Consider the following 12878-nt stretch of genomic DNA (forward strand, 5'->3'; position numbering starts at 1 on the left):
TGACAATATTCACTCATCGTGACAGTAAAATAGGGCATTCTAAGTCAATATACTGCAGCATTTCCTCTCTCAATCAGTAGAAAATATGGTTAACACCCGCTCATGCATGAAAAAAAAAAATACCGTTGTGTACCGTGAAACCGGTATAATTTTGAAAAATACCGTGATATAAATTTTTGGTCATACCGCCCAGCACTACAAGCAATTACCATTATTCGTATTATTCGCTAAGAATTGTTGGTATTTTTTACCGCCATTATTCACATATCCCAATGCACAGCACAAATGATGGACTCAGAAAGAGTAGGTGTGTTACTGGCCACCGTTTTAATTTATTTACGTCTAATGCGAAACACTTTTGTATGGTTGTATTCCATGCTTTTGTCGGCGCCATAGAAATGTGATGGCAATTCACCACAGAAATGCAATGCTTTCTTCCCCGAAATTGTTTCTAATCTACGTATTACTGCAGGTGCGTGTCACGTCATTCATATATGTCATGAGCACATGCACACTTTGGTCAGAGCAGCAATAATGCAATTAAGGTGTTTATATGCCTGTATATTTTGATTAAAATCGGCGTACGCCACCTATGCTAATACGATTATGCTTGCTACGATTATGAGATTAATTACATTATTTAGATAGAAGTCTTGCATTTAACATGTGGTAAAGTTTAATCGCAACATTGCCAAAATCTCATATCACCAAATCCACATATCAGAATGATTTCTGAAGGATCATGTGACTGAAATTTAGCTTTGCCATCACAGGAATAAACTACATTTTAAAATACTGAAATACAAACATTTTCTTTCTTTTGATTTTGGGGCAAAATATGACCTGGATATTCTTGACAGTTTTCTTCACCCTGTATTTGCTATTTTTCCCTTCTGTCACAAAAACACAAAAATCCAGCATAGATTTGTAATGAACAGAAAAATAAATGAAATCGTTTTTCAAAGGACATTCACAGACATGGTCAAAACCTAAAAGAACACCATGTCACAGACAATATGGAACAAAGAGTAAGCCATGCTGCAAACTTATGTAACTTTGACATAAGACCTTGCGAGCAATTCTATGCTACTGCTGGCATGTGCGCACACACACATTCACACACTTCCTTCTCTAACACGCAGACAACATCCCCGCTGAGCCACTGGCTGATTGACTCTGCCCTGCAAGACACATGAAGACCTGATTGGGCACTATCAGTCACCACTGACACACAGGTAACCAAAGATAGACACGCACACAAATATTTCTCACTTCCCGTTATTATCAATGCTGAAAATAATTGTGATGATTAATATTTTGTGGAAACCAAGAAATGTCAGGTTTCTTTGAAGAACAGAAAGTTAAAAACAGCATTTATTTGAAAAGGAAATCTTTTGTAACATTATAAATGTCTTTACTGTCATTTTTTATCAATTTAACGTGCCCTTGCTGAATAAAACTCACTGACCCAAAAACCTTTGAATAGTAGTGTGTATCTGCAAATAGAGCTGCACGATTAATCGTTAAAAGATCGCGATCTCGATTTCAGACAACCACACAATCTCATTTCTAAATGACAACGATTCTCCCGTGTGTATTAAACCTTTGACAAAGTCTTACCGGATCATTCAAATCTGCGTTCGCACTGCAGCTGACACAGAGAGCAGTTACCATGTTTGGTTAAGAATTGCATTGTGACTAAAAAAAATTATAATTGAATGAATCATTTATTCAAGAGAATCGTTCAAAAACTCTGATTCATCCAGTAGGTTTATGAGTGAGTCGTTGAATCATTGACTCAAACAACTTTCATAATTTTAATATTAAATTGGTGTATTAAATATATTATATTTTAAATACATATACACTACCAGTCAAAAGTTTATTGAAATATTTTTACTATTTAAAATAACTTTCTATTTGAATATATTTTAAAATGTAATTTATTCCTGTGATTTCAAAGCAACATTTATCTGAAATAGAGACTGGTAGTGTATATTAAAATGTTTAATAATTCATTCAAATTAATTAAACACTTTTAAATAGACTGCAGCAATAATATTTTGCCACACATTATTTTGTTTAGTTCAGAATCGTGGGAGAATCGTGATCTCTATTTGAGACAAAAATATAATGATTCTCAATTTATCCAGAATCGTGCAGCTCTATCTGCAAAACAATGCATCATAACAGCAATTAGATTTTTTTTTAAATCTAACAGATTAATTGATCATTAAAACATCCATATGACCTTTCCCCACAAGCACAGGAAATAAAATCCAGAGACGTTGTTAGTAAACAACTCCACTGGCCTGTGATGTTCCCTTGAGTGTTTTTCTCTGAGCTCATGTCGTCATGCAATTGATATTCAATATTTCCTCACAGACACGAAGGTACAATCCGTGTTAAGGAAGTGTAACGATTCTGGTTTGGGTTTTTGCATATGTGGCTCTGAGCCTGCAAAGAAAGATTGAAGTGTGAAAAATTTAAAAATTGAAGTGTGTCATTTCTGTATCACAAGCAGCACCAAATAAAATTGAAAAGTAATTTGTTTGAGCAGCCCGAATGAGAAGAAAACACTGGATCATCTAATGCTGAGTGTTTGCACTGGGACTGTTTAAAATCAACCTTATTTGCAGTTCTAAATGGTGCTAATGTTTTGGTGCCGAAATTACACAGAGCTTTATAACATGTTCAAAGTAGTTATTTTGTGAATATTTATTAACATTAATCGAATGCACAGTAGATAGAAGTGTCTACAAATGTGCAAATGTAAACTGGTTTCCACGGCCTGTCAGAATTATGTCCTACTGCACAGTCAAAGGCGATGCACTCGGGCCATTACTAAACTGTATTACCAAGCCTATCAAGATGCAGAACGACTCTTTCATTCCTGCACATTTTCCTTATTGTGAAAGCAGCACAGCACTTGAGGTTTCTTACTGATTTGCATCCTCCACATCACAACATACATGCACTTCCATGCTAAGAATACATCTGCATTCTGCAAGAAAACACATTTCCTATAATTGCATGATTCAAACTAGATTAAAGTAATGTTGCTTGTTAAGTTAAAGGTTGGCCTCTTAAATAAGATCTCTATAGGCACAAATTAGATCTATGATTCATTGCTATAATTGTAGCCGATACAACTTATGCATGGAGTTACTGATGTTGGCCGTGGATGAATGAAATGGACAATAGCACAAAGTCACATTATGAAAAGCGAGTTCCAGGAATGCTAAAGCAGACTTCCTCTAATTTTAAAACAAGCCACTTCCTTTGCTCTATTTCCCATCACTATGCCACAGATTTGTACAATATCATTTCCTGTGTCCGCATAATGACCATTTGAGCCCACAAGGCAGAATTACTTATGTGTGTGTGTGTGTGTGTGTGTGCGCGCGTGCGTGTGGGTGGGTGACATTAAGACAAGAGCATGCGGAGCAGAATGGACTGAGTGTTGCATGAGGGACCAATGAAAACCTACCAACCTTGTCTAGCTGATACCTCTGCATTGAGGGCTCAACATAAGCCGCTATTCTAACCTCCACGCCTGGTGAACACCCTCTCCGGACAATTGAAAGCATAATGGAAGGTATTACATGATTAAACTAAAGACTGTTTTGGGAGTTTAGCTAGACAAGCGATCGCTTTAAGATGATGTGTGTTACATCTCTGTACTTCCTTCCTGAAGACAAGTCAAAAAAAGGACACAGTGGGCTGAAGATCCGCTGGGCAGAGAGATGCAGGTGCTTGGCCAACATACAAACCAAAATACTAAACTTGCAACCAAAATATAGCGCATAGAGGAAAGAATTATCAGAAACATGCATATAAAACCACAAAAGCATCATGTGTGGCTTCAAAGCACAGCTGTGTGAACTACTAGGAATATCCAATATTTAATACATAATCTAAATTATTTTGGCAATGACAAAAAAAGTTTTTATTTGGCTAGTAGGCCAATTTTGTGCAAACTCCTTATGTCACATATGCTAAATTAATTTTTTTTTAATGACAAAAAAAAATGTATATCATCTACTGTATTCAATATTATCTCTTTTTAAAATTTCAGTTCAAAACACTGATTGAACTATTTGCTTGCATCACTCATGCAAAAATGTTTACTGCATGCCATTTTGCATGTTTTTGAACATCTTACTAAATAAGGTAAATACTGTTGTTTACTGCTACATTATTTTGCAAAGATAAATGAAAATTATGTATGTTTATGTGATAAGCATGCCTTGATTATATTTTATTGTTGTATTTATATTAATTACCATATCAGTTTCACAAGCTATTTCTTGGCAAAAATTCAGCATTCCAAAATCATAAACATTACAATCACCATTAACTTATTCATATTTTGAATATACATAACGCCACTGATAAAAGATTTAGTTTTTCTGGGTCCGTTTTACAAAACATTACCTGCATAGTCTGTCCAGCTAAAAATCATTGTCTTATGACATAAACAATTGAACAGACTAAAACGTTTGTTATACTTGTAACGAATCAGCTCATGGGAAATATGAATAATTAATCATAACTAGTTATAATTAATTATGAATATTTTAGATCACGCTTTAAACAATGAATCTACTCGTTAACAATAGGCACGTTTCCATTACAGATTTGCGCAAAACTTTGGCGATATTTTATAAATGTCGATAAAATGTGTTGCGAAATGACGGCGTTTCCGTTAACCGATGTTATGCGACTAAAACTTAATTTTTTCCTCTCGCGATAAGTCATGGCAACGGATTTTGATGGATTTTGGCTACACTAGCCATTATATTTAATCAAAGGAGGCGTATGCGTGTATCTTGACAGAAGCAGCACGGAGAGCAGCTTCTGGGACGTGCCGTGGCGCGACTGGTAACACAAGCATTGCCTAGAGTGGCCGCGATCAGCTCCGGTGGCCGTTTCGGAGCCGCAACGTGCCGCAGACGTGTGCAGTGTAAATAGTCTAAGTATTAATGACAGGGAAAGCCCCTTATACTTGAGAGCAGCCACATATGAAGTGTTTCTTGGAAGTTATAGTACATTGAGGAATGATCATATGACTTTTTACGTAGGCCTACGCCATGTGATCTGTTAATGCGAAAAAAAACGTTTCCATTGCAGTTTTGCGAAATATTCCTCTTTTCGAATTGCCTGAAAAACCACCTCATGCGAGCGTAAAAACTTTTTTGCGATATATGGGCGTTTTTGCGAAATTGACGCGTTTCGATTAGGCGCATTTTCAATTCGCGCAATTTGAAGGGTAATGGAAATGCGCCTAATGGCTGTAAGGGAAAAACAATGATTTAACAAAAGTCAGATAAGACATAGTACTGAAAGCAATCTGAAGCACTGCACCATGGACTGTGCAAAGAAATAAATTAATGAGATCCAGCCATGGGTGCCTCCAGGACGTGAGGTCAACATTCTTTTAGTGCACCACATCCTGGAATTGAGGCATGCTTGTGGTCATAAAAGAACAGGGATGGGATTTACAGCATGCTACACAATGACGTAAAACGTCAAAACATCAGTTCTGCAAGTTAAACAACCATATTGAAGAATTGTTTGCTTGACAGCTGCAGAAAAACCAATAACCTTACTGAATAACATAGGCACTAAAGATTCCAAAGTGTTCAGAGGTATCAACCTGACCTTAAGTTACCAAACAAGGCCAAGAAATACATTCTTGACACACTAAGCAATTTTCCAACCTATAAATGTTACAGTTCACCTCAAAGCAGTCCAGTTTACATGAAATGAACAATAAAAAAAAAGTAAAGTGCACAACAAATCTCTGGTCTTGCATACTAAACCAGTTATCTCTACCATTAACACTTACCAATGAAAGCAGTTTATCAAGAAGAATTGCTAGGAAGGGTGGGGAGAGCAGGAAAAGAGACAAAACAAGGCATTCTTGAGAAGCTGTCGCCAGGCATTCAGGGCACTTTCGGTGATGTTGCGTGGGGTCATAAGAGACAAAACTATGAAAACACTCCAACAAAACATTCTACTGGGCTTTATCAGCTGAAACCTTGTGCACATGGCAGTGGGCACTGGGCAAACAACACTTTCTGAACCTGATCTTAAACAGAAGGACTCAAATGCAAGAGGACATTTACGACAGCAAATAACTGCACTGCAAAAAAGGCATGTGGCCACAGGCCAACAAGAGATATATGGGGGGAGATAATTTGCCAGAACAAGCTGTACAGTTCATATAGGTCTCAAAAGAACTCCAAACATCAGTGAATTAAAAAAAAAGCACAAACAACTAAATTCCCTGATTACAACACTTGGAAATTAGATGTTGCACGTCAAATCCAAGAATTCCTGCTCAGTAGAGCGCAGCCGGGTGATTTCTGGGAATAGCAAATCAAACATTTCCCCAACTCACTGAGGGAGTGTGTGTCAATCTGACTCATAGGACTCGTGATGGACCGGTGTTCTGACGATTTGTGCTACCCTGTCAGATTTTGGTACCTCCCATTAAAACAGATGGTAACGTTAGCGAAAAGTGCTACCTATCAGATTTTGCTTCCAGCATGATATTAATAAGGTGTGAGGCTTTATTAACATGTACAGCTACCCCAACCCTAAACCTACCCTTACAGTAGGATAAATAAAGTGTTGGTAGCATAATCTGATAGGTAGCATTATTTGTTAGAACACCGGCTGGATATTTTATATTCAATCACGACTGTTGCTTCATACCGGCTATCGGATCAACGTCCAACTTTACTCATAGTGCTTGTTGTTTTTTAGAGTTCTGTGCAACTCAAATTGCACTCGAGGAATGATGCAAACAAACTTGAACATTGAACCGACAATCACAAAATGTATAATCGCACCCTAAGATCGAGACCGGATATAACCGGTGATCTGTTCATGCAACAACACACTGAAATGGTACACATTCCTGAAACTTTAAAAGGCACACTGCAGAAACTGAAAGAGCGAGGGACGCCGCACATAACGCGCGCTAACGTTAGCCGAGTACAATGATCTTGCACATAGACGCACAATTTCTACCTTTCCCACAGGTCGGCTTGTTTCCATCAAAACTGTGTTTTCCTCACAGAAACGGACGTAATCTTGCATACGCTCGCTTTGAGGCAGCTGTTTTCAATCCATGCACAAAAACTTGCAACTTTAATGTGAAATTCTGCTTAGTGTTGCGCTGCAAAGCAGGATCACTTTGTGGCAGGAAGCGAGCTGCAGCGATGCCCGATTCGTGAACGAATCATTCTAGGGAGTCGGTTCTTTTCGAAGAATTGAACTGCATACAAAGCAATCTGAACTGGACTGAATCGACCTGGGATGTGATTCCCAAAAGCAACTATGGTCGCAAGTTCCATCCATCGTTACTAGAGTTCAATGGAACTTATCACTATAGTTACTGTAGCTGACGATGCTTTTGGGAAACGAACCCCTGAGCGGTTCAAGTCAACCCATTAAAGGGTTAGTCCACCCAAAAAAAAAAGAAAATTCTGTCATTTTTCTGTCCAAATATTTATTCTGCTTCAAATTGTTCCTGACCTGTATTAATTAATGTATTCTGCTGAACACAAAAGACTGCTGAACACAAAAGACAGAATTTCCACTAAAGAAATAAACTTTTGAGTAGTAAACATAAAAGTTTTGAACAACCAAAGGGTGAATAAATGATGATAAAATGTAAATTTTTGGGTGAACTAATTATATAAACTTTTTTTCTCTATTCCAGTTTTATCAGCACAGATAAGTTTTAATAAAGCATTTTATTAAAACGCAAGGAACGTTTATTAGTTTAAGTTTTTGCTTTTAAATGAGCTAAATCACGGCTGCAGCAAACTGAACATACATTAAATTACCCTTATTAATAAAACTATATAAAATCGTAATAAACAGCGGCTTCTTTAAAGGATGAAATATGCAGTGGCGGTCTGTCATATTAGACTGTAGAATCTAAAGTTCTGCTGAAGCGAGCGATTCGCGAAAATGACTCGGATTTCCCATCACAAGCAGGTTGAAGCTGCAGCGCGCATGCGCTCTAGTCGCGCCCAATACGGTCTCAATAGGTGCACTATTTGGCAGCGTGTCCTGTGCGTGATCACACACACACACACAGACTCAAAACACGCTCGCGCTGGTTCTGATGCACTTCCCTTACCTGATCTCATCCGGAGGCTCCATAACCGGGGCCGAATCGACGGGAGTGCTCTCCGTTCACCCGTGCATGAAACAGAACATGTCCAGGAAAAGAGAGGTCGACTTTGCAAAGACTGGTGTGTGATATGAGTCCCGGTGCACACGTTCTTTCTCTACCCGTCTGCAGAGTTGAGGCTCGCCTGTGTGTGCACTGACGCCATGTTTCCAGCAGCGAGCCGCTGATGAGGGAGTGACACACACTGACTGTACGGCAGCTCGTGCAGTACACCAGACCCGCTGCTGCCTGCGACCGACCGGATTACGGCCGCCCCGTTCAGACGCTCCCAGGAACTGCAGAAAAAAAGACCTTACTGATCCATCTGCCAGATTTTGACCTACGCTTTCGGACATAGGGGCGCACAAATGCATTGTCCACATCCCTTAAAATAGCCTAATAATGTAATTTTATAAAGGGCATGTTTATTTCGTAACTGTAGCTCTGGAAAAAAGTCTAATAATAATAATAACAACTTTTTAAATTGTAATAATAATTGTAATTCTAATGTTTTATAATAAAAATTTAATAATTGTAATTCTAATGTTTAATAATAAAAAGCATTTTTACGTTAACTAATTTCATATTATTATTATTATTGTTGTTGTTGTTGTTATTATTTTCTAACTTTCTGTTTGTTTATAATGAATTCCGTTGGTTTAAATATCACATTAAAGGTGGAACAATATCTGACCATTTTTCTTGGATTATTTTTTAATATAAAAATATTAACAAGGGTAGACTTTTTAACCACTCTTAAATTATCTGAGTTTGATGTATTAATTTATTTTATTCACAGCTTTTAAAGAGATTGTCATTGCTCAAATTACATTTACTCATACATTTTAGTGTTGTATGAAAATTTTAAAAATATATATGTATGCATAACTTATTAATTTCATGTTAAATAACCAAGTTAGGTTTACTTAAATTACTTTTATGTTAAATTAAAATTTACTTACAACTTTGAATAACAGACTGAAATAAGCAGAAAGACATTTTCTTAGTTTTTACAACTGTTAAATTTACTTGAAAATACTTAAAATATAAAAAATAAGTAAATAATACTAGTTGTTTTTCTCAGTGTAAATGTACTAAAATAGTACATTAGAATTAGAAATTTTCTTTTTATTTCTAATTTTATTTATCCATTTAACTTTGATGCATATATTTCCATATGACTATATTCATATATCTGCTTATAGGCGTTAGGCCTAATATTTGTCACTCTGGATACTGTTAATATGTACGGTCAAATCAAAAATATCTTATGTAAACTTTTTTTTTTAAGTTTTACTGAATCTTTTGCAAGATAAGGTGTTAGAAAAAACAGAGCTATATAAACCTATTAATAAAGGTAGAAAATTACACAAGCGTGTCAAGATACACAGCTCAATAGAATGTAAGTAGAAGGGGCAGCAATTCATACTAAAGGTATGAAATGATGCCTCAGAGCACAGCCTGATCCTGATGAGAAATGCACAGGTATTTGGAGGTCAGTTCATGACTCCAGATTGAGACGGAGAGCAATAGAACAGGGTGCAGCAGGAGGTTAATGTGTTTGAAACAACACCGTGCAGAACTCAAGAAACTCACTGAACTGGGATAGAAATTGATCAGGAGGGTGTCACGTCCAAGGCACAGGTAGATAGGCAACACTGAAGTTTTTTTAATGCAAAGAATATGCATATGTGAGCTTATAAATAATGAAATACTTTGCATTGCCTGGGTCATAAATTCAAGTATGTTTTCAATGCACTATTGTTTTGTCTTTTGTGGATAATTGTTTAATAATTGTGACCTTGTTAGTTAATTACATTGACTTTTCAAAGCATGCACATTCCCAATAAAAATGTTCACTTTCAAACAAGTCCAGTGCAGTTGAGCAGGAATTCCTGCTTAATTATCACACCACATCAAAGACAATTACATGTTGCTTTGCTTTGAATTGAAATTTTGAAATTATTCCAAAAAAAATCCTGAGGTGATTTGAATGCAAATAAAATATATTTAATTACTCTTACATGTACATGTACATGTACATACATCTGTATTTTTCTGATTCCAAACAAGACATGCCAGTTTTGAAAGATTCACAATTGGTTTTTTTTTTCAACAGAAACCATGTTTATCACAAGTAACATAAATCTCAAGTCCATCAGCTGATAAAAATGTAGGCAGATGCTGCTTGATCTTTCAAAATGTTACTAAAAGATGTATAATATCATTAACCACACATGAAAAAACTAGGTCAAACCACTGTTTCCTTCTTTGATTTCCATGTTTCCTTGTTTTGGAGATTATTGCAGACTGTTAAGTCTATAAAGCAGAATAACTGACAATAATATGTTAAACAGCTTAAGACTATGATTACAGTTTACAGGACATTTTAGGAAAAATGACTTCACATGGCTGAACCACAGAGAATTCCAGCAGTGCTGATTTCTAAATGTCATGACAGGCTAAGTGCTTCTAAACAGACACCACTGTTTATTTAAATAAAAAAGTGTACATACATAATATGTATACAACAATACAACAATATATTTTTCTTTTTATAAAGTCCTACTACATATGGCCTAACACTCTCAGACAATTTGAGAACTGAGGTAGCCTATCACTTGTCTCCCTCTTCACTTATAAACAAATGCATCGTTTTTGCCTTTGTGTCGGGTGTTCGATCAAATTTTCCCACTAAGTGGCGCCATTTTGCTGTTCTGATCTTACACGGTTACAAAAACGTTGCTTGAAGTGGATGGCTATACTTCAAGTCAGGTGAAGTTTATTTGTACAGCGCTTTTCACGATACAAATCATTGCAAAGCAACTTTACAGCAAATTAAGTTTCTACAATATTTAGTGGTAGCTTATCAGTGGTGACTGTCAATTAATGTACATATGGCAGAAATGTACGGAAAAATCAATTTAAGACGTAATAAAACACGGTTCAAGTCAACCCATTAAAGGGTTAGTCCACCCAAAAAAAAAAGAAAATTCTGTCATTTTTCTGTCCAAATATTTATTCTGCTTCAAATTGTTCCTGACCTGTATTAATTAATGTATTCTGCTGAACACAAAAGACTGCTGAACACAAAAGACAGAATTTCCACTAAAGAAATAAACTTTTGAGTAGTAAACATAAAAGTTTTGAACAACCAAAGGGTGAATAAATGATGATAAAATGTAAATTTTTGGGTGAACTAATTATATAAACTTTTTTTCTCTATTCCAGTTTTATCAGCACAGATAAGTTTTAATAAAGCATTTTATTAAAACGCAAGGAACGTTTATTAGTTTAAGTTTTTGCTTTTAAATGAGCTAAATCACGGCTGCAGCAAACTGAACATACATTAAATTACCCTTATTAATAAAACTATATAAAATCGTAATAAACAGCGGCTTCTTTAAAGGATGAAATATGCAGTGGCGGTCTGTCATATTAGACTGTAGAATCTAAAGTTCTGCTGAAGCGAGCGATTCGCGAAAATGACTCGGATTTCCCATCACAAGCAGGTTGAAGCTGCAGCGCGCATGCGCTCTAGTCGCGCCCAATACGGTCTCAATAGGTGCACTATTTGGCAGCGTGTCCTGTGCGTGATCACACACACACACACAGACTCAAAACACGCTCGCGCTGGTTCTGATGCACTTCCCTTACCTGATCTCATCCGGAGGCTCCATAACCGGGGCCGAATCGACGGGAGTGCTCTCCGTTCACCCGTGCATGAAACAGAACATGTCCAGGAAAAGAGAGGTCGACTTTGCAAAGACTGGTGTGTGATATGAGTCCCGGTGCACACGTTCTTTCTCTACCCGTCTGCAGAGTTGAGGCTCGCCTGTGTGTGCACTGACGCCATGTTTCCAGCAGCGAGCCGCTGATGAGGGAGTGACACACACTGACTGTACGGCAGCTCGTGCAGTACACCAGACCCGCTGCTGCCTGCGACCGACCGGATTACGGCCGCCCCGTTCAGACGCTCCCAGGAACTGCAGAAAAAAAGACCTTACTGATCCATCTGCCAGATTTTGACCTACGCTTTCGGACATAGGGGCGCACAAATGCATTGTCCACATCCCTTAAAATAGCCTAATAATGTAATTTTATAAAGGGCATGTTTATTTCGTAACTGTAGCTCTGGAAAAAAGTCTAATAATAATAATAACAACTTTTTAAATTGTAATAATAATTGTAATTCTAATGTTTTATAATAAAAATTTAATAATTGTAATTCTAATGTTTAATAATAAAAAGCATTTTTACGTTAACTAATTTCATATTATTATTATTATTGTTGTTGTTGTTGTTATTATTTTCTAACTTTCTGTTTGTTTATAATGAATTCCGTTGGTTTAAATATCACATTAAAGGTGGAACAATATCTGACCATTTTTCTTGGATTATTTTTTAATATAAAAATATTAACAAGGGTAGACTTTTTAACCACTCTTAAATTATCTGAGTTTGATGTATTAATTTATTTTATTCACAGCTTTTAAAGAGATTGTCATTGCTCAAATTACATTTACTCATACATTTTAGTGTTGTATGAAAATTTTAAAAATATATATGTATGCATAACTTATTAATTTCATGTTAAATAACCAAGTTAGGTTTACTTAAATTACTTTTATGTTAAATTAAAATTTACTTACAACTTTGAATAACAGACTGAAATAAGCAGAAA

The 12878-nt window shown here is 36.3% G+C and overlaps 1 protein-coding gene across 6 annotated transcripts in view; it reads right to left on the reverse strand.

Moving 5' to 3' along the window:
- LOC107705416 (mitogen-activated protein kinase kinase kinase 4-like) overlaps nucleotides 1-12305 on the reverse strand; it is a 43847-nt gene extending 31542 nt beyond the window's left edge. For 3 of the 6 annotated variants that reach the window (XM_016508699.1, XM_016508700.1, XM_016508697.1), the window contains exon 1: nucleotides 8162-8615. In XM_016508699.1, coding sequence (XP_016364185.1) covers nucleotides 8162-8184 — 23 coding nt within the window. In that variant the 5' untranslated portion in view covers nucleotides 8185-8615. Of the gene's footprint in view, nucleotides 1-7041; nucleotides 7149-8161; nucleotides 8616-11851 lie in introns of those variants that run through there. The other 3 variants (XM_016508698.1, XM_016508701.1, XM_016508702.1) reach the window with 3 other exon arrangements.
- Between the last annotated feature and the right edge of the window lie 573 nt (nucleotides 12306-12878).

The sequence above is a fragment of the Sinocyclocheilus rhinocerous genome, unplaced genomic scaffold (assembly GCF_001515625.1).
Source record: "Sinocyclocheilus rhinocerous isolate Xijiao unplaced genomic scaffold, SAMN03320098_v1.1 scaffold564, whole genome shotgun sequence".
In the NCBI taxonomy this organism is placed as follows: Eukaryota; Metazoa; Chordata; class Actinopteri; order Cypriniformes; family Cyprinidae; genus Sinocyclocheilus; species Sinocyclocheilus rhinocerous.